At 36.1% G+C, this 22,855-nt stretch overlaps 1 protein-coding gene across 40 annotated transcripts in view; it reads right to left on the bottom strand.

The window, feature by feature from the left end:
- The window catches only part of RIMS2 (regulating synaptic membrane exocytosis 2), a 471,979-nt gene that overhangs the window by 322,005 nt on the left and 127,119 nt on the right, over positions 1-22,855 (bottom strand). For 15 of the 40 annotated variants that reach the window (XM_074145876.1, XM_074145894.1, XM_074145897.1 and 12 more), the window contains exon 1: positions 8,998-9,119. The exons of the other annotated variants lie outside the window; for them this stretch is intronic. In XM_074145876.1, coding sequence (XP_074001977.1) covers positions 8,998-9,119 — 122 coding nt within the window. Of the gene's footprint in view, positions 1-8,997; positions 9,120-22,855 lie in introns of those variants that run through there. 40 annotated transcript variants of the gene reach the window in all.

Here is a 22,855-nt window from a genome sequence, read left to right as displayed (position 1 = left end):
GAAAACTCCAGCAGTGACGTTTACATGATTTTCCTGGCACTACAAAGGAGATGTTGACAGTGGCAGGTGTAGAATTCAAACTCCTGCACCCTCCAGTTCTTTGACTGAATGGCATTAATACCTTCTTCTCTTGTTTTATTAAAAAATAAGAGATTTTAATTACTATTGCAGGTGATCCTTATACACCATGATTATGCTGTCCCATAAATGAGCATACTTCAACATTAAAGATCCATGCTAAGCTCAGCCAAACTTTTTTGCATATAAATTATTTGAATTGCTGTAGTTTTAAAATCATAATCCTTGCTGCATTTTAAAATCTTTTCTGTCCTTCCTGACACTATTCCAAAACTTCCAGAAGCATTACAGTTAGATGAAGCAGGTTCTACTGAAAGAGTTCCTGAAAACAGGTCACTTAGAAGCTTTTACTGTAGGTTATTTGAATAATGATCAAACAGTGTTAGTTACTGTGATACAGAAGAGCTATAAAATTTGCTTCTTCTCTAAAAAACACATTTTTCTTGTAATTTTGCAGCAAAACAATGCCACCATTAGCAGTGAAAAACTGAAGTCCTCAAGTGAACGAAACACTGACTACGTCTGGGGTCCTAACATCCACCCAAAATGCACTTGCTCTAAGCGCAGTCTGAAGACAGAGGAGCGACGACATAAAAAATGATACTAGAAAATCAGAAATGTAAAGAGAAACACACTGGTATATTGAAGAGGCGAGGCTTAAGAGAGGAGGAAAGATTTTGTGCTTGCTGCTTCAGCCAAAGTTTTTAGTGTTATCCTAGATTTTTTAAAATTATGTTTGTATATCTATACTTGCAAATAATTGTTATAGGAGTAGAGATAAGTCAATAATTGGAGTGTAAAGTCTTCTTGAAATTCTGAGGTTCCATATTTTAGTAATGTTTTATCCATCATCTTTAGTCACTTTAAAAATAATATTTTGAATGTGCTACACAGAAAAAAATAATAAAATTTGCGACAGTCTCATTTTATTATTCTACTACTTATTTAATAATGAAGTGAGTTATTATTTATTTAAAAATATACATACGTAATACATGCCATCTTTGGTGCACAATAGCTAAACCACACACTAAACTTCTTTGGTTTAGATTATTTCTCTGTGACTTTCCATATTCTTGTATAGGTTAAAAATTATAACTATTTTAAAGCAATTATCATAATTGCATTACCTTGCTTCTCAGCTTAATTTTGTGCACCTTTTAACAAGTAAAGGTTATTGTTCCTATTATAATATATATGGCTATTACTATCTAAGAGACATGGACTAAAAATTAGTTTCTTGAAAATATTGATGAAATTTCATGATAAAAAATTATCTCGAATACCAGAAGATAGGAATTTGGAAGTATATCTTAATCATAAAGATAAGCCAAAAATTGCAGGGAGGATAAAGTGTATTAATCAAGACATATTTCATTCTTATAAATAAAGACACAGTAGAAGTTCACTCTGACTTCTGTACAATAAATCTAACTCAACTCTTATTCTAAACCAGTAAAAGTTATGTTTCAGCAATTCAATCTGTAATCCCTGTCAGACAAATTTGGGACAAAACTCTTGATACACAACTACTTTTTATTTCATTTCTCATTCTCATAATTATTTCTTGTCAGGTTAAGAAAAAAAAAAAAAAAAGGCAGAAACCAAAAAGCAACTGCCAGAAGCTGCCTTTGCCTCCCTATTGCAAAGCACATGCTGAAGTGAAGCCAAGGACTTGAAATACTTCCAACTTTTCCTTCAAACCTTCTAGCTCGGGGTAAAGCTAAAATGATAGTGATACCTCCAATACTCATCTCAGATTTCACTGTTTTTCAGGGGCCAATATTATATTTTTTATTCCTTGTCTTGGAACTTTGTAAATCACTTGAGGCCCAGATACCAATCTTTCTTGAACTGTTTCGAAACACAGTGTTTTCTATGAGTAAACCTTCATTCTACCTTTACAGTGCAAAATCAAGAGCACATTCCTGAGAAATCTAAAGGGACACTAGGTCCACGGTTAGAAACTGGTAGAATAGTCCTGTCTCACCTGAAAGGAAAGCAGCAATGTAGCTGCAATACTGTTCCATCCTCCCCAGTTTATCTATATCTACACAGCCAAACGTCCTGGTTTTATTTGTGGTATTCTGTCCACCTGTAAGTTGTGGTTAGTAAGTTGATAGTAGAGTTTAAAAAGGTTTGGCTTCCCTTCTGTTCTTACCCAGAATGACACTATGCCAAAAAGATCAAAAAAAGAGTCAAAAAAGCCATCAAGCAACAGCAGGGCCCACACCAACAGAAATGGTCTTCCTCCATTCCACTGCTTCAGTGAGTCTATAAATGGTGACAGAAACAGCTGGCAAAGCTTCTCCATCAAGGAACACACAGACATATCTTAGTTCTGATAAGGAAAGTTTTGCTTTTTGGAGGTCCATGTTTCTACAAGGCATTATAATTACTATTACTGACCTAGCAGATAAATTGTGCCATTAGTAAGCATGTTGTGCCATAAACATGCACGTGATTTAACTTGCTGACCCAAACGTAAAAGAGCTAAAAGGATAAAAATGCAGTGAAAACAAGTGAGGGACTCCTTGGTACTGAGCAAAGCAGGACTGGTGAAGACTCTCAACAGGAGTTTTTGACCATACAGCTGGGAAAACAGAAATATTTATGAAAATTAGTCTGACCAGCTACAGCAAACAGTCTGGCATACTGACTTTGCCTCATACCAATTTACCAAACTCTACACTGAGGCAGTACTGAGCAGATTGGCATAGCATTCATGCCAGTGTTACCGGAGTGACAGCACGCTGAGGAAGGGTAAAATGGATAGCTAGGGCTAGTTGTTATTTCAGTCATCACAGCTCAATCCATCCCCAAATGTGTCTATTACCTAATCAAGGGTCATGACTAGTAACCTTGCTTTCTGGATGTCCCTGTTGGAACATGCAGTTTTCATAAACTACTGGGCTCTTGTCATTGAACAAATTTTTTTAAAAATGTTTCAAGTTGAGTACACAAAATCACTATTCATTTTTCAATATCATGGCCTCTGCCTTTTCGTCTTCCAGAAAAAGAAGGTAATAGCCACAACTTACGTGGATGTTCTGAGCATGAGAGAAATTATTTGAGTTATTCAAGAATGGAAAGAGATTCTTTTTATATGTTCTAACCAAAAACGTTGAACTTGGTAACTCAAATATAGCTTAGATTTCTGTTGCTCTCACCCAGGTGAGGAAAAAAAATAATCAAGTTTTAAGGCATGTTTAATCATTTCCAAATTTAGGATTATTTAAATTTGTCAATTTAACATACTATCTGAATTAAAATAAATTACCCAGCTCTGACCCAACCTCTTTTTTCTTCCTGGTGGGAGGTTAAAATCATATGCCAGCTAGGATTTTATTGCCATCATCAGATAACAGCAGCTGATGCACAATGAGAATAGAGAGAAACCTGTTATGGCTGCAAATATCCACAGCTCTGTAAGATTCATGGAGGAAGCATATGTCACCTTATTAAATCTGTAGCAACTGAGGTGGAAGTAACAGAAGGTATCTCTCTCCAGAGCTGGAAGAGATGGAAAGAGAAATGGTTCTGTACGGAAACCTCTTACTTTTCTCTCTCTGAAAATATCTTTTAACAGGATGTTACAGGGATGGTTTTCCTAGAAATAGGGATTTAAAAAACAAACCCAAAAACCAACAGTTGCCAAGACAGGATGGAATACAGAACTTCTCAGAAAGAAATAGCTTTGGGGCAAGTTAGTACGTTCAGTTGCTTCCTCCAAGGGAAATAGAAAGATGAGAAGATTTAAAAACTCATGCTACTTGTCCCACTTTCTCCCAAAGTAACACATAAGGGGCAAAGGATGGATGGTGTTAGATATACTTACTCCAGCTCAAAGAGGACACAGAGCGCTCCATGAGAGAGATGCATGGCAACGGTGTAAAAAACACCAAACGCACAGCTGTAAGAGTCTCTCTCTGCCTTTTATATACAACTTGCTGTTTCAGTGAGACTTCCCCTTGTGTTTACAGTTGGTTTTATGTACATATGCACATAGGGATTCATCTGGATATTGCTATGTCTCTAATTTTAGAAAGAAAAAAAGATAGAAGATAATTTGACATGGATAACCTCTCCAAAGTAATACAGGTATCTAGGGCTTGTGTCAGCTTACTTTTGGAATTCTGATTGTGTCTGATGCAAGACACAGAGTTAAGAATCAGGGGAGGAAATTGCTTTACTATGCCTTTAACTCCTTAAGGAGAAAATACATAGTAGGAGTACAAATAAAATAAACATTGCATGATTTTCCAATTTAGAAAGCACATCATCTGCAAATTCCAAGAAATTATTTAAAATGGGATTATATGAATCTAGTATGGAGGTAAAAAGGGAGCAGATGTGAAAATCCCAACAAGCTAAAATTTTAAAGGTAGTTATAGACAAGCTAGTTTTTGGAAGTGAGAAGAGGCAGCTTCAGTTATTATTCACTATTGTATATCAGAATATGACAATATACTCTCAGTTCTAATACCATCAGTGTGTTTTTATCCTTGGCTGTTAGACTGATAATAGCTGAAAATGCAACATGCTCTTAGAATTATAGCAAACCTCTTGCTTTGTTGAACTGATATAGAGTCAGAAAAAACCCTTAGATCTATTCTACAGAAATATCTCGCCAAAATTGTTTCCCAAGGAACAGAAAATGATCTCTTTCCTTCAATGTCAAAGTAATCATTACTTGCACCATGACAAATAACAATTGCCTGTGCCAGTAATACTTGACATCATGTGATGGCTTCATTATAAAATGGAGCATTAGTAAATAGCTCATAGGTATATTTAGGAAATAAAACATAAAATTAAATAATGAAAATAAATCATATTTTTCTGCTAAAATTATATTTTCTGTGTAAATATCTGGTTTCATGAACAGACTAATTTATTAGGTATTTTATTAACCTTTTGAAAATCAATGTATTTATGTAAAAGACGCTTACCAAGGGACCGGAAAAGTGAAAACTCTTAAGAATCTTTTAAAATACTGGGGTTTAATTTAGAAAGAAAATACAGCTTAATTTTTTAAACTGTGTCTAATTTCGAAACACAGACCATTCCTAAGTCTCTGCTGTACACAGAATTTGTGAACAACCTTTGTACTATTTTTGGGCGGAATATAGTTATCTTATGCCCCTGTGTGGCCAACCTAGACAACAAATTCACTTTCACATAGCTTTAACAAAAAAGTAACAACGTGTCGCAGGAGAAACCACGTTTAGGTAAATCCACTGCTTATTCTCAGAGAAAAGCTGTTAATATATACTGGAATGGTAAAATTGGACTGATACTGTTCTGTACAGTTTGTATCAATTTTAGTCACAAAGGATACTCGCCATTACGCAGTGATGTGTTAATCTGAATATTGCCTAAAGCAACTGTGGCTTCGCAAAGCATGCTGTTACAAATAGAGCATCTGACAGCACAGTATTTGTACGCTAAACTCTAAATGAAGAATGGCAATCAGAAAATCCAGCTTATCTGATAACTACGGGTTTTTAAAGACATTTAAAAGCTTTATTTCATTGTCTTTAGTCATTTGAATGAAAAGTACGTCAATTAAAGTCATCAGAAAAATTTTAGACTGCAAAAACACTGAAGATCCTGTGGATGCTGCTTTAGAATTTGGATGTAATGTAAGCACTTAGTATGTTTTTGGAAAAGGTCTCATGATTTTTTTTCCCATACTCTCTTTTCCCAGACACATGAAGAATTTATTCCAAAACTAGGTATTTGCCAAATGCTAAGAATGCAGAACAATTCTTGCAACTTCCTGACATGAGGTAATTTTAATCATTTTTCAAGAGGAAGTAGTCTATTACGCAGGAAATAGCACTACAGCCCCCAATATCAGTGAAACAATTTTGAGTTAAATCATAGCTCTTACTGCTTCAACTGGTTGGAGTTGGTAATGTCAGATAAAGACGTGCAGGACCAGGAAGAAGACCCAGTAAACCATCTATCACTTTTACACCCATAATAGCACCTTACAGCAGGGTTGCCCTGTAGCAAGCAAAAGAGAACTAAACTGCCAACATTCTTCCAACAGAAGCTCTTAGCAGAGGATAACTAAACCCATTTAAAAGGTAAAATCAATCTAACTCACAAGGAGTTTAATATCCTTTGGGTCCTCTCACATCAGCTACTGCAAAGCAAATAATATGCAAATAAAAACCAACTCATGTAAGGTCTCTATGGAAAAAAACAGTGTGATATATGTTCCTGTTAACGTTTGGTATAATATCAGAAAGTGGAGGCCAAGATAACTGGTTTTCCTGCACCAAAATCACAGCGCATCTAAACTTTCAGAAGAACTGAGAGCTCCAAGAACAGATCATGCGAAAATTAATAGGAATGTACTTTCAGTTACAGTTATAGGCATACTATCTGGTTCCCTATGACTTCCTGTTTTATATTCCTTTATTTACTGTACTGGTAGTATGCATTAACCTGTTTTCTTCACATTATGACTTTTTGTAAGCAGCAATTAATCATTCTGTGCTTAATGTCAGCTGTTATCTTTCTGGACTCTGACTCTTACTTTTTAGACTTAAAAACAGAAAGAAAAACTGTAAAAAGAAAAAAGATCATCTCTTTTTAGTCTGACAAAATATTTAACTTCAAAGGCTGAAGAAACAGACCACATTATACCTCATCAAAGTGGAATCTTTTACAAGCTAGAGGTATTTTTTTTTTCCTTACCACAGTTCTGAAACATTAACTCTTAATGCATGAACAGTTAGCTTTTAACAAGTACGTTACACTAATTGTGCAAAGCTTTATGTAAAAGATCTACCTAAAATATACACTATATTGATTTAATTAGAAAAAATAAAGTATTTTTTTATGTCAGTAAGACAACAAAAAGGACGAGCCTCCGAAATAAATGTCAGCAAGATTTTTTAGTGACTATTCAATAGACGACTTCTTCAAAGTCCTTTTATCAAGATCAAATTTAGAATACTGATACCTATTGAGAAGACAGATTCTTTTTACTCAATAACCTTAAATAACTTTCAACTAACTTTAACTTCAGAAGACAGAAAGCAGGACTTGGTCTCTTATGATTAGTGCTGCATTTTGTTGAAAAATTGCACAATGTCTTCTTCAGGTCAAAAGCATTGGTAACTAGAAAACCACAACATTGGTCCTTATAGAAAAATTCTCATCCTAAATAAGACAGCCCATACTAGTTAGGAAGCTTGGTTTCCTAACAGTCTTTTAATTCCCAGTCTTCTAGAACTAATATAATTCTAAATCTCAGACACAGCAAACGCAATAAAATAATTCTCTGATGGCTTTTGATTTGAAACTGATACTATATGCAGCTTTTACCAGAGACTTACAAGCAAAATACACACCTAAAAGCACCACGCACATACATCTGTAAAAAAAAATTACCAAAAAGCATGCACCTTGATCTTCAAAAAGCATGCACTTTGATCTGCGAAAACAGATCCAGAGAATCAGGACTTGGTTTGTAGCTGATTAGAACAGTTGCTAAGGGCTTTGTTGGTTGCTGCAGGCCTGAAACTGTGCACTTGGAAATATGCACTGCTTTACAATCACAGCTGATAATACATAAATTATTGCTCCATTTTGTAGAGCTTCAAAGATTTCACAGTACACCAAAAAGATGTAAGAAAAATCTCATTGACTACATATCTCATATAGATCTGAAAAAAATCTTAATACATTAAAGTGATCGTGATTACTAAAGCTACCTCCATCATTTTGCATGCCTAATTAGAAATTCATAACCAAGATATCAAAACTTGAAAACAGTAACATTAAATAAATACTACAATACTTATACAGGAAACACCAGCAGTAAGGCAGAGAATCCTTAAAACAATATTCTGGGAAAGAAAATGATAGTTTTCTGAAGTATTAAATGCAAGTATCACTGTATTTAAGAAATAATATCCCATTTAAAAGGGATTTCTCCCACAGATACAGAGAAGAAGATTAAAATGCTGGATATAGTCTCTGCAATATTACTTCCACCCTTTTTCCAGAATGTTTCCATCAGTGCACTACCTTTATAAAAAACTACAGGATTCTTTTTCTCCCTTATCTGCACTCACACTCTTTTAGATAAAATTCTTAATCATTTTTACTGTTCATATTTAATAGCAGTATGAAAAAGTTCTAAGCATCAGTATTACAGTATGTTTACTGAAAAATGCCAAAAAAATGACTCAGTATTAATTCAGTTTACTTCCCAAAAAAATCCTAAGAAACCAATTTAATAACCACCTCACACCAATAAACAACTTCTCCCTATCATTTCTAATTCCCACAAAACAATAGCTATTCATAAATGGATAGCCTACAGAGCTGACTGACCTGCTACAAAGCATCCACTGATCAGCTATAATTTGGCCACTTAAAAAGGTTATTGAAAAGCGTCACACACAGAATCTAAGTCTTCTAAAAATAAGAAACTGCTTTCTGCCTATTTTGCAAATGGTATGCAGGAATACTAATTTACATCTTCCAACAAATTATGTATGGTTAAACAGACACATCTTTGAGCATTTAATCCTTTCACTGCCACATCCACACAGAAATCATTTTCTCAGACAAATTTGTTTATGAATATTTAATATGCTTTAAGGATTACAGCTAATATTGCTAGCTTCTAATGGTAGCTAATGTATTTGAAAGATACATAACCATCTTAAATATTTTATTCTATCTTTGCTGGCTTTATTTCTGCAGATTGAGTTCTCATTTAAATCCTTACATAAAACATAAAAGCACCAACAGAAGAGACTCACTGCTACCATAAAAACATTAAAATCTAAGAGTGCAATTATAAAAGTACCCCACTGAAAAACATGCAAATAGATTACTATCAGCATAAGCACAGAAATGGTAAGACAAAAATGTTTCATTTTTACTCACCTAGTGTTGTTCAACGTTTGTCCAAAAAGATCATTTTGTAAAATGTTTGGAGGGGATGAGAAAACCCCATGAAAATGAGATAAAACAGAATTGCAGACCTGGCGCAGTGTCTCAAATTGCATTTTCTCTCTTTCCTTCCCTTCTATTTTTCTTCACCACCTGTCTTAAAAGTCATCTATTTTGCACACACCATCAAATGCAAACATGCCAATCAAGTTCCATATTTCTCCTGATCTCTGTAAAAACTGTGCCTAAATGAGCAGGGGCTGATAGCTAATTGTACAGTCATTATTCTTCTAATTCAGTCGTAGAAGATTTAGTACCCGTGCGGCTTTCTCCTGACTGTAGCAAGAATTCTAAACAGCAGTAAGCTTTTTGGGCATTCCCAGCTGAAGTGTGAAGCTGAGCTGCTTTCATGTACTCTACTCATATTTCTCCAAGCCTATTAAAAACACGCAGTGAATAGATGCTGTCGTCAGGAGTTTCAGCACATCTGGCTGCCAGCAATAAAATCTCAGAAGTAAAAAAAACGAGGACAAGGCATCCTCACACTGTTACTACTGTCTAAGAGGAGGAGGATTTCTGCATCTTCCCCTCCTCCTTCCCTCCCCTGTAAAAAGGACTAACATCAGTGACCGTGTATGTAAGTCTTTTTTTTCTTTTTAATGTAAAGCCAGCTCTGCAGGACAGAAAGACCACTCGAAAAATATTCTCCATATAATAAATAACATGTAGCACTGAGACTGTAACAATAGACCTTTCATCTCATATCTGAAAAGCTATACTGTACCTTACATGAGATAATGGGTTTTTCAGTGCAAACATTTAAATGTAATATCAATTCATGACTGAAGAAAACAGTATACATTCTACATGTAACTACTCTGTTAGGGAATGTACATACAGCATCAAGGCAATGATTTATCACGCAAACTTGAACAATCACTAAAAGGAATGGCTGCATTATATATGTACTACATTGCACAATAAGAAGTCTTCGGCATCTTTTAAAAGTTTATTGCACAGAATCAGCCATGATGGAACCGAGCAAAATCAGTCACTTCTTTGGGTGCCCCATACCTGTCTACTTCCAGGAAAACCCACTGTCTTAGAAGCCTATGTCTCCGGTACACATACAGTATAGAAAGTCAAAGAGCAAGAAGCAGAATCAGTCATCTAACAGAACACAGTGAGATTCTGCAGCATAATATGCACAGTGAATACCGTTAAATGTACAGAAAATAAGTATCCCTGACTACAAAACATATTTTTCCTCTTTTCTTTCAACGCTTGTGCCAGAGGATGGCATTACATAACATTACAGAATATATTCTATCATTGTCAAATTGAAAAATAACAATTAAAAAGATTTTCCTTGAATATCTCATTTTCTATCCACAGCTTTTAACATCTTAGCACTAATTACAAAATCTCTGAATAAACCAACAGAAAATGAGGGCCATTATTAAAGCTCTTCCACTGAAAGCGATTTTAATCCCAGAAGATATGGGAATAAGCAACCTTCCAGCTAATTAAAGTGTTGTATTGATGTGCTCAGGAGGGAGTACCCATCCGGGCTTCTCTGGCCAGAAGGACAGCAGCTACAACTCAGATTTTCAAACAACAAAGGAAAGGAACAAATTCATCTCCGGATCCCTCTAAAAAAGATATAGAAGACTCCATAATAACATTCATGTTAAATTAAAAAAAAAAAAAAAAAAAAATCAAGAAAATAGCCACTAACAAAACTGTTCCCAAAACTCATGTGAAAACCTACAAAGTACTACACCAAATAGTTCTTAATATCTGTTTTTATGCGTATAGCATACTGTGCATTATGGAAACATCTGAACATTTGTATTTGAGCAACGTCTTACAATTCATAGTTAAAAGTACCAGGCTATATGCATGGCAAATCTGGTAATTGTTGAGATCCTGGAGTAGGAGCTAATGAGTATTTATGGCTATCTTGCTATAGTAAAATGGAAACTTAATACCTGGTAACCACCTTACCTACATTACAGAGAATTCATGATTACAATATAAGAAAATTTGCCTTAACTTCATTCCATCAAAAAGATAAAATTTTCATCTGCAAGAAGCAGAATCATCTTGTTAAAAATGATTCAAGTTATTCAAATAATTATCAGTTTCACATGCACCACTTAACAGTTCAGAGACAACATTAACCATGGAGCAGGTACAAGAGCAATACCGTATCATATATTTCAATTATATCACCATTTCAGTGTGCCTTATGAATGGTCATCAAGGCCAAAATGCTCCTGTAGTTGCAACCAATGTCTTGAAAACTGGACATTCCCCTTTCTAGGGAAGTTATTACATAAATTCTTTTTTTTGTAAAATTGTTCTAAAACTACTGACAAAATGGAATACACATTTAAAACTTCTAATTTTTTCATTTAATTCTGCAGTAAGGAATGAAAAGTACTCTACAGATAGTCATGCAAGTAAAACCTTTAATAGGGAAAAGATAAAAGTAAAAGGATATTTTTAAAGGCAAATACTCTGTAGTTGCTACTAGCAGAAAATTCAACTATAATGACATAGGGGTTGGGCAAATATACATTTTTTTTGACATCTGGAATTTTCATCAAGATGGAACTTACTGTTGATTAGAAATACATTTTTTTTTTATTTCAAAAAAATAAATGGTAGAGAAAAATAAACAGAATTGTCTTTCCTGACCCTTCTATTGCTCTCCAAGAGACCCTCTGGCCAATAAAAAATTCTTTCCCATATTTACTATGTTGCCAGTATTATTGTATTGGCCCTCTAATGTCGACTTACTACTAAGCTCTCTTCTTAGTTACTCCCACCTTTTCCAAAAGATAATAGTTTGGGCTGGAAGTATCAACGAAGCAAAGAGGCCTAGCAAGAAAAGGATGGAGAAGATGGAATGAAGGAGCACGAGCAGAGTACACTCTGCCCACTGAAGTACTCATCCTTTCAGGACCAAAATGGAACTGACAATCAAAAGAAGTCTGTGGAACTGCACAAAAAAATTATTTCCTGTACACTAATATTGTTTGAGAACAAAACAGTACAGGTACTAGTTACCTTATGTCAATCCTGTTAGTGATCTTCAAACGTGTCAGTAGCTTTTATATTAGAAAATTTCCTGTGGTGAAGGGCATAGTGATTTAGTGTCATTTTTAAGATCTGGGAAACTACATCCTCAGTTATTCCCAGGTTAAAATCCTCATGTAAGAATTCTGGAAAAGACCATCCAATATTCATATTACAAGAAAAAAGGTCCTATATGCACAGGCTCCTTTTTTCAAAACACCCCTAATTGTATACTTCAACATGCACTACGTAAGCCAAGCACGACTCAAGTACTTGTGATTCTAGCACTTCCTAACATTCAAGGGCCTGATTCAAATAATTTTGATAGTCATTTTTATTATAGTATTGTGTGTATTTATACTTGCATATATATGTACACACTCTTGCTAATCATGGTTTAATAATAACAAATTTCATTTCTATACCAGTTTTATAAAGGATTTCAAAGACATGAACACAAATTGCTTTAAAGATATTGCACAGAATGGAAAAAATGAGTACCAGATAGTCTAAGCAACTACCTGACATGGCTGACAGCCTATTTCAAAATGAAAAGACAAGCCTGGGAAAGCATCATCGGATCCATTAAGCCAGGCTACACTGAGATCCATACAGATACCTATTTCTCTAGCCACGTTGAATCTTAACAAACACCCTCCGGCAACCAGCAGTTTGGAAGAAAAGTTATTCTAGAAAGCTCCCAAGTATGTATGCATATTTTTGAATTTATATAAAACATTTCTAATTCAATATAAGACTAAACTTCTTTGAATTTTCATCTAGAATTCAGAAAGCTCTTCAGATAACATATTTGTATATATTGTCAACTTCATTTGTATAATAGGTTTATCTCAAACATTACTTACAGGTATTATTTCTTAATTACAGCCACACAGAAAAGACACTTTACAGAAAGTTGTAGCTTAAACAAGGTAAAGTCATGCAACCTCATTAAAGCTATACATTACAGCTCATAAGGCAAAGATTGTTCTGTGATAAAAGATACTATCAAGTATAATTTTGGACTTGATTCGATTCTAATTTAGTGGATATTACATAAGTACAGTTTGATGGAATCACAGAAGAAAATGGTAGAGGTGAGTCAACTGGAGTTTGGGGGCAAGAGTGGGATTTTTTTAAATGTACCGAAAGTCAAACCTCTATTTTTTCATCTAGACACTACATAAAATAGGGTAATTAATAGCACATAAATACCTGTAATGCAGCTACCATTGCTCTCCAGTACATCCTTATCAAAGCATTTAGGATTAAAAAAGTTTGACTGTTTAAGTATTCTCATTATGAAAACAAATCTGAACAAATGCTTTTCAGACAGGTAAGTTAACAAGAGTGGCTTTGCACACTGGATGGTATTTTATTACCACTCATTTGGGGTCAGATTAGCAAACTAATGTTCCAAGGTGGGACATGATTTTAAAGGACTAACAAATTAAATTCAAAGATCAACATTTCACTTCGCTACTGCAAGCGAAATGCAACCGGACTTTCTTTTGGAGTAAAGCACACATTTGTTTGTATTTCATCACATCAGTGTTCAAAGGTCCAGCTCCACAAGAGAAATTCAGCAAGAACTAAGGCAAAATCTACAACTGTAAATTTAATCGCATAAGAATAGGAGTCATAGAAGCCAATATCCTGAATACTAGGATAGGAAATAATAAAGAGAGGGATGCAGCTAAAGCCCCAATCCCAAAAGGATAAAAGTACCTAAATCCAGGCTGCAGCGAAGCATCAGGCTCTGCCCAAGAACTGTAATAATGGATCCTCTCCTTGATCTGGCGCCTGAGCAGTCATTCAAAGCACACCCTTCTTTTTATTACAGGAACTCTGGCAGTTAGAACAGTGTCTGGGAACATGGAAAACCGAGTCCGAAGTTTCTCTTCTGACTTCCTCAAAAGTGCCCACAAAGTCTTCATCAACACCCTCTTGGTTATTCCAAAGGGAACTTGTCTTCGCTGTTGAGGCTGTTCTCCTTCCCGCCAAATAATTAAATATTGAAAGAACTGTTTAATTCACTAAGTTAAACATTCATTGAAAATGGAAAAGTGATACTGATTTTATTCCCTGGTAGTCAGGTCACAGATCCACGATGGAAGATACTGAAATTCCAGCTAAGAGATCAAACCTTGTTACAGAAAATATCCACTAACAAAGTACAGTAATGTTAAAGAAAGTAAATCCAACCTCATGTTCAACCATCAAATACTGTTTTTTCTTGCTTGCATTTTTATGTCAGTATCTTCCACATTTCCCTGTTTCCTTACTTTCATTTTTCAGACATTCTATCCATATTCATATTCCAAGTCTTTTCAATGTCCTTCTCCATATTACTCCCATTTAGCCATTTAATAGTAATCTATACTCTTCTTTTAGCCTAAGTTACAGATTTGAAACCAAGGATATGAGACATAGAAACCTGGACAGTCTGTTTATCCATTTTCCTGTCCATATTGCCATCTATCACCATGACTAATATGCTTGAGGAGACTGGTTAATTTCATAGGGACATAAATATTAAAATAGTGTGAAAGTCAGCATCATCATAGGAGGAGAAAGACCAAAGTCAGTGCACACAGAGGAAGGGTGAGTAGAACTGAGCCATTACCCATCGGCTTTGGCAGTAGACAGACAGTCAGAATATGGTCAGTATATAGCCACATCATTGCCATCTTCACTTTGACAAAATTATCATAAGTGATAGCAAAAGGGGCTTAAGTTATTGTGATCCTCCACCACATCACAGAGGAAATAGGATAGAAAAACATGAGACACCATTACAGGGTGTATTGAATCTGGTGCTCATGGAACCACCTCTCTCAGTTGCATTTAGCTCCCTCGTTCCTCAGTTTCCATACTTTTCAATACTTTAGGAAATGAAGCTGAAGTTATCTGGTTCAGCTTACAGAAAAGAATAATGTCAGTGGCCCAGATAAGATGTGTGAACCCAAATCCATTCTCTTACTTGCTGTGTTTAGGGTACTAGAACTTTACTGTTCCAAACTCTGTTGAGCTCCCATTCCCTGTAGCAGCAACTGTTTAGTAGGCTAATTCCAGTGAAATCAGGGATAACACTGCATGCCAACAGTCTTTGGATCAAGACCCAAAAGCGCAGTTCAGCACTATGCCTCTAGCACGTTTCCAAATATTGGAACTCCTCTAGTGCCAGTGGAAGCAGTCTGTGCACTGTTCCTCAGTCATGAACTCACCCAGCAAGTACCACAACACTCCAAATGGTTGAGACGATGCTCTAATTAATCTACTTACATTCCAGCATTCAGGATAAAATACAAAGATAAGCTTTCAGTTTACATTTTTCACTTTTACAGGAATCTGGATATTCCCATCTCTGAAAATTCTCAGAAATAATGTCATCAAGACGGGGCGGGGGGGGGGGGGGGGTGTGTGTGGAAGGCAAGGAAATGCCTTATTTTTTAACAAAAGACAAAATTAACCTTGACATTTATAGATTCCCAAGAAAGGACTACATCAGCCCAAAAGGCGAAGTCTTGATGGGAGATTCCAGATGAGCTTTGGACTTCCTTAGCAGGAAAGTGCCAACTGTCCTTGATTAGGTGTGCTGAAGTTCTGTGATGAGACAAAACAATCCATTTTCCTGTGTCTCATCATGGTTTAAGTAAATGACAAAAATAATAATGATCCACTAATCAATATGGCTTTAAAACTTTCTAAAAGGTGGCAAGCAAGTTAAACATGAGATTTTACCTGCGTACTTACTAGTTTGGAAAGAATATATTTTACAAGTGAAATACTTGGAAGCTGAGATTTTATCTTATTTTGACCAGTTATGGCTTTATTAAATTCTAAATCTTCGAAAGGAAAAAATGAAGACTTGTGCAAGTTAAATGCTAGATGACCTGTTTATTATAAATAGTTTCAGTGTTAAAAGAAATCTGCATTTTTTAAAACTCAGATAACACAATGACAGGTCTGATTTTGCTCCTTATGCAGATACTAGGAAATGTGCCATATGTTCACTTGGGAAATCCTGCTGTTAGGCCTAGTATGGACACATACAAAAACTGGCAGTGACCGTACAAATTGCGCATTCCAGGATGAGTAAGGCAGAGGAAAAAAACAAATAAGTTGGACAAGGGAAATACGAAAATAATCATTTTAAATCCTTTTGTTATTAATGATGATAGACTATACCATGACAGTACTACTTTTTGAAATGAATCAGTAGGTACACCTCAGAACTAGGTATACCTCCCAGTATAATTATTTTTAAGCTATCTTTAACATTAATAACTTTGACTTATTGGTTAATTTCCTTAGCTCAATATAGATTATGGCTTCTCAAACCTCTCCAAGGAATATTCTTTAATACTTTAGTTGAAAGGCAATATGGGAAATTTTATTTAAATATGATAAGAACAGTTGAAAATAATTACATGAAATGTTTAATTTTAATTATTTCTCTTATCTCTGTCCTTCTTACCCCTCTGAAGATTACATAATATATATACAACTCACTTGGTGAAACAAAAAGCTTATATATTGCTAGGGCACAGCACAAAATAGAGAAAAAGCACAAGTTCTATCTTGTGACTTAAAAACATGCCATGAAAACTTAAAAACTGTACCATAAAATGGTATAGTGTTGAGTTTGAGGTTTTTTCCTAGCACAAGTGGAATAAGGCACTTTGGATTTTGCTATTCTGGTAATAATATTATATGCTAAGTGACACGTTTACAAAAAAAACTCCGAACACTAAGTTTTAAGTATGTTGTTGCCTATCTCTGGTCCTTAACAAAGCTTCAGTGGCTAGTTCCTGCCTTACGTGCCATATCTGGGCATTTCTAAGTATTCCTTGCTTAGGGAATTCTGTGCTTAAAAATGAAGATTTTAGGCAAATTCAGAGGTTGAAATTAGGTTGCCTGAATCATCGTCTGAAGTTATTAACACAGACACCCAGATTCATTCCACTCCAATATATATGACTAAGGTGCGTAGTTTAGAAGCCTAGCCATCTTTTTCTTCCTGTATAATCAATAGAGAGAAAGAGAACCATGTAGAAAAAAAAAATATCATGTAAGCAAAAATAGGTTCAATGAAGTGTTCTTACGCTTGTCTAAGCACCTTATTTAGGAGGTATGAATATAAGTCTGTGGTTGCATTTCTATTACTGGATCTGAGAACACTTTCCAATTCCTGCCTTGGTTGTGTTCTGACACCATGTCAGAAAAAAATCCAGGTGTGTACAGTCTCTCCCTTTTTCTTATCCATGCATTGTCCCAGCATATAATCCAGACATTTTATGGATATGTATATTTTCTAGCAAAATTCCTATAGAAGATAGATCTCCCATATTAAAAAAAAAAAAAAATCCCTAAAATCTAGGGATAAGTGTTTTTTAACCCACTGCCCTGAACTAAGACATAATTTAACTAAAATGCTGCCGGGGCAGAAACTGCACTTGGCAAAAAACAACCTATTTGTCTAATAAATGTAAAAATTACTTCTTCAACCTGCAAGACCATGATTCTAGTTTGTACTAAAATAATTCATACATACTGCTAATTTTGTTTCGTGTCTGCAGGACTGGTAGGCTACCTACAGGAGAAATACATCTGTTTTTCTCCACAAAATAATGTCTGTAAATTCTGCATCACAGAATGATCCTATAAGCAGTTCCCCACTTGCCTCAGAGTCTCTGACAGCTTACTGCACCAGCTATACATCCTAAGCATTTAATACGAATATATACATTCATCCATGTTCATAGATGAGGCGTAAAACACATACATAATATTTTTAAAAGTATTAAAGGAATACTACTAAGATGGAAGAATCAGGCAATCAGAGTCAGAAGTCTAACTGAGACTTCATTTCCCTGACTGAAGAAATAGCTACATTACCTGACAGGAACAGAAAGCTCTTATACTCTGGTTGAATAAGCAGAGAAGTACGTGCAATACACATTGATACAGGAGGCTCAATATGCAGTAGATGCTGCACCTTGCAGAACGTGTAGTTTAGAGTAGTATACTTCAACCAATTTTACCTTAAGCTGACTCACAATCAATTGATATTTCTTTGCACCTCATTACAGTACATGAATCCTGCTTTATGCCTCATTTGCAGTTCTGGATGGTTCACCAATGAGATGTGTCTCATTAGTCAAGAAGTGCTGGCCTAGAACAGAGATTTGTTTGATTTTTGAAAAAATGCATTGAAAACTTTATCTGCTACAAAAGAGACTTCTGTTCTTCACTTTCATTAAAAGTTGTAATTTGTCACCTTTCAAAAAAAACAAAAGGTGATTTAAGATATTACTAACAAAGTATTACGCACGATTAATAATGTAAAATACTAAAAACAGAAGATGAAAGTGCACACACTAGCAGTTTTCAGACATCTGTCTTTTCTCTCCGCCTCAGGATAACGTATTCAAGGTGAAAGTTGATTTCCTCAGGGTTTTTTACTTACTTACCTGTACTTACTTGCTTATTCACCAAATTATACCAATTTAAGAGAGGACATGATTACCACAAAGGAGACAGCAAAACTTAAATCTTACAACAGTCCACTGATGATTACCAACAACGTAAATGCACCCAGCAAAGCAATAATTTCAATATATGCACTTGGGTAGAGAGATGTATGTTCTCTCTGTGAAAGACACAGTTATTATCCTATTTGGATGACACCCTTTACACAAACACTTCTTTGGGTGACCAGGCTGATCGTAAAGCTCCTTATGATGTAAAGAAAGTAACAGTTACATTGATCTTGAAGTCCATGGTGGCTATAGGTTGCAGAAATTGCTTCTCATTCCATGTGAACTGGGGAGTTTAATTCATTTTAGAAATTCCGTTTAGTCACCTGGAAAATATCTTAAGAGATTTATTGTAGTATCTCTACTTTCAGATGACTGATTTGAACCTTTAAAGGCCTCCAAACTTGTGTTGGGTGTCAATGTGTCCAGGTGATCTGTGATGGAAACAAAGGCTAACGTATGTGTAAACGAGAAGATAGATCGTTCTCCAAATGACAGTAAGATTAAGATTAGCCTTTTAATTTTGTGAAGCAGAAGCTAAGAGAACACATCTATGCACTGGATTGTTTATTAATTTCTGCTGTTCAGTACACTGGAAAAAAGTTGGAGCCTTCCATATCTTGGGAACGAGTTCAAAGAGACTAATTTATCTTCCTTTCATGTCATTATAAGATTTATGGTCTCCTGGGTTGCTCCTATCTTCAGCTGATTGAAATACCAGAAGAATATTTTCCTGATGATCATACACCTCTGGAATTCATTTCCTTTGACAGTGTCACGGAGCCTGGGTTTTATAAGCATTAAGGCAGTGCAAATATTTTACTTTGGAAAGATTTCCATTTAATACTGGAGTCTTACATTAGTGGAGAAAAGGCAGTGCTGGCTATGTCATTAAAAGCTTTGGGGAGGGGGTTAGGGTTAATTTCATAATTGATTGTTATCTTAACTGTAAGGCTTCATGATATTGGTGATATATCACAGTATAAATTTCCAAATAAATCTCATTTTCAGAGATAAATGCTTCTGAAAGAAGTACCCATATGCCACACAGAGCATGAAATTTAAAATGCTTGTCTTGAGGGACACGTCCTGGTTTAGTTAGCTTCACCGGGCTTAACTCTGAAACTAATTGACAGTTTTGTGAATATCTACAAATGGGACACAAGCATTCTCATAAGCGGTCTTAAGTACTTGAAGGAGGAGCGAAGAGATAGGTAAGAATGAATGGCCCTGATCTGCACCAGTGCATCAGTCATTAATGCAATGTAGCATATCATCATCCAAAACAAGTCTGTTGAGGAGGAGAAGTTAAAACAGTACTACACTGCATTAATGACATTGCATTAATATCCAAAGCTCCGGAGTTCGTTTTGAATGAGTCTCATCCACAAAATATTCCTCCCTTATCCATTATTTAATGACATAGCTTCCTCTTTTCCTTGTCCGATTGTCAGGGTCTTCATAATTGATATTCTTGTTCAAGGAAGAATCTCTGCATCCAAAAAAATCTACTGAGTAACAATTAAATTATTTTTGCTTTGAACTTTATTCAAAGATCCAATTTCTTGCTTTAAATATTGATACATATTTTCTAAATGAAAATAAATTCTCCAGTCATTGTATTTACTTGACATTGTATTTACAAGACATAGGAAACACCCAAAATATACAATGTTTTCTAAGAAATGGAAACACAAGTTAAACTGGGTTTCTTTCAAGAATTCCTTTTTGTTCCAGTCCCTTTTAATGAATGATACAGGAAGACGAATCATTAGATGTCCATTCTAGGAATAAAATGCAATTATCTCAGCATCATGAAGAGGTGAAATTGCTGAACTAACTGTTGAGTTGTCAAATTTTTTATATTCAAGAGCTGAGATTGTTGAACTAATTGTGATTCCTCTTCTAGCTTAAAGGAGTTCTCAAATTCTAACTGGAGCATAAAGATACAACTAAGGCAGGTCCTTTTTTTGTCAGCCCAGCACCTCATGCCAGAGTCAACAAGATTTAATTAAAATTAATCTACCTCTGTGAAAAAAAATTGGTTTTGTGCACTGATTTGGAACTTTAGAATGCTATGTCCCTCTGAAGCTTCCCAGTTTATTTGGAATTACAAAGAAAATTAGATGCATTCTGCTTTAATCTCATCTGCCTTGATAGCTATTTTTTTATTATTTTTTTAAAGTGAACATCAAGAAAGGCTATGATTTAAAGTCCAGCAAAGGATTTTCACTAAGTCATTACAGAATGAAACCTCTTGCAGCTAAAATGCATTGCTTTCTGTCAAAATATTATCATAAGAAGTGTTGTCCTTGCTGTTTTCTTTTTACTAAAGCAAATGGGTTTTCATAGCATCATCCAATCATAGAATGGTTAGAGTTGGAAGGGACATTAAAGATCATGTAGTTCCAACTCCCCATGCCCCTCCCACTAAACCAGGTTGCTCAAAGCCCCATCCGACCTGGCCTTGAACACCTCCAGGGATGGGGCATCCACAACCTCTCTGAGCAACCTCACCACTCTCAGAGTAAAGAATTTCTTCCTAATATCTAATCTAAATCTCCCCTCTTCCAGTTTAAAACCATTACCCCTCATCCTATCACTACACTCCCTGATAAAGAGTCCCTCCCCATCTCTCCTATAGGCCCCCTTCAGGTACTGGAAGGCCATTATAAGGTCTCCCTGAAGCCTTCTCTTCTGCAGCCTGAACAACCCCAGCTCTCCCAGCCTGTCTTCACAGGGAAGGTGTTACAGCCCTCTGATCAGCTTTGTGGCCCTCCTCTGGACCCACTCCAACAGGTCCATGTCCTTCTTATGTTGGGGGCCCCCAGAGCTGGATGCAGTACTCCAGGTGGGGTCTCACAAGAGCGGAGGAGAGGGGCAGAATCACCTTCCTCGACCTGCTGGCCACGATTCTTTTGATGCAGCCCAGGATGCAGCTGGCTTTCTGGGCTGTGAGCACACATTACCGGCTCACGTTGCACTTGCCCACCAACACCCCCAAGTCCTTCTCCTCAGCGCTGCTCTCAATTCATTCTCTGCCCAAGCTGTATTTGTGCTTGGGATTTTCCTGACCTACGTGCAGGACCTTACACATGGCCTTGTTGAACTTCGTGAGGTTCGCACAGGCCCAACTCTCAATCCCTTCCCTTCAGTGTGTCTACTGCACCACACAGCTTGGTGTCATCGGCAAACTTGCTGAGGTGCACTCAATCTCAACATCCATGTCACAAAATGTGTTAAACAGCACCAGTCCCAGTACCAACCCCTGACTAATGCCACTGTAGCAAAATTCATGGTTAATCCTACTACAAGCTGCATAATAAAAACTTACTTTGGCAGATAAACTACACAAAGGGACCCATTCAAGCATGTAATATCAGCTGACAAAACACTGGACCAGAAATTGGGAAAACTGTGTTTGGAGCAACTTAACCTCCTGTTATTCTGTGAAGATGATACACTTACTGGAGTCCCTAGAAATGGGCCCTTTCTAATGTCACTTTCTGAAACACCAGGTCATGATTACAGGGCACGGTGCTGCACATACAGAAATGTCAGAAAAAGTTGTGTATACACTGCATATCATACATAGATACTACCTCGGATTTTACAACTCTGCGTTAAGAGTCACTGACTCCAGGTCACCGACATTTTCTACTTAACTTGAAATGACATCGTACTGCACTACTTTTCTGAAACAGGTAACTATCCCTTTGAAATGTCTGTGCCTGTCTTCCTTTTGGTTAGTAAAGAATGTGGTAAGGTCCGTTTTCACTGAAAGGCACATAATCAAGATTTCTCAAAGCTTAAGAGAGAAGCATCCACTTACTTCACCACAAATCTGAAAGGACACTTATGAACGTTTGAAAAATTGTTGGAAATTGAGGAAGAGAGGTGAGCTAGAGCTCGTGGAAAGAAAAAGACCTGGGTTAGAGAAGAAAAGAATGTCTGTAAGTGAAGGAATACCATAGGTATAACTTTGAAAATACTTCCAGTGTCTAGCCAGAGTTTTGTAAGAATTCACGGAATCACAGAATGATATGGGGTTGGAAGGGACCTCTGGAGATCATCTAGTCCAACCCCCCCTGACACAGCAGGTCCACCTAGAGCAGGTTGCACAGGAACGTGTCCAGGCGGGTTTGGAACGTCTCCAGAGACAGAGACTCCACCACCTCTCTGGGCAGCCTGCTCCCAGGCTTTGCCAACCTCAAAGTAAAGAAGTT

Source organism: Numenius arquata, chromosome 3 (assembly GCF_964106895.1).
Source record: "Numenius arquata chromosome 3, bNumArq3.hap1.1, whole genome shotgun sequence".
NCBI classification, from domain to species: domain Eukaryota; kingdom Metazoa; phylum Chordata; class Aves; order Charadriiformes; family Scolopacidae; genus Numenius; species Numenius arquata.
Note: the sequence above shows the minus strand (reverse complement) of the source record. Positions and strands in the feature narration are given on the sequence as shown.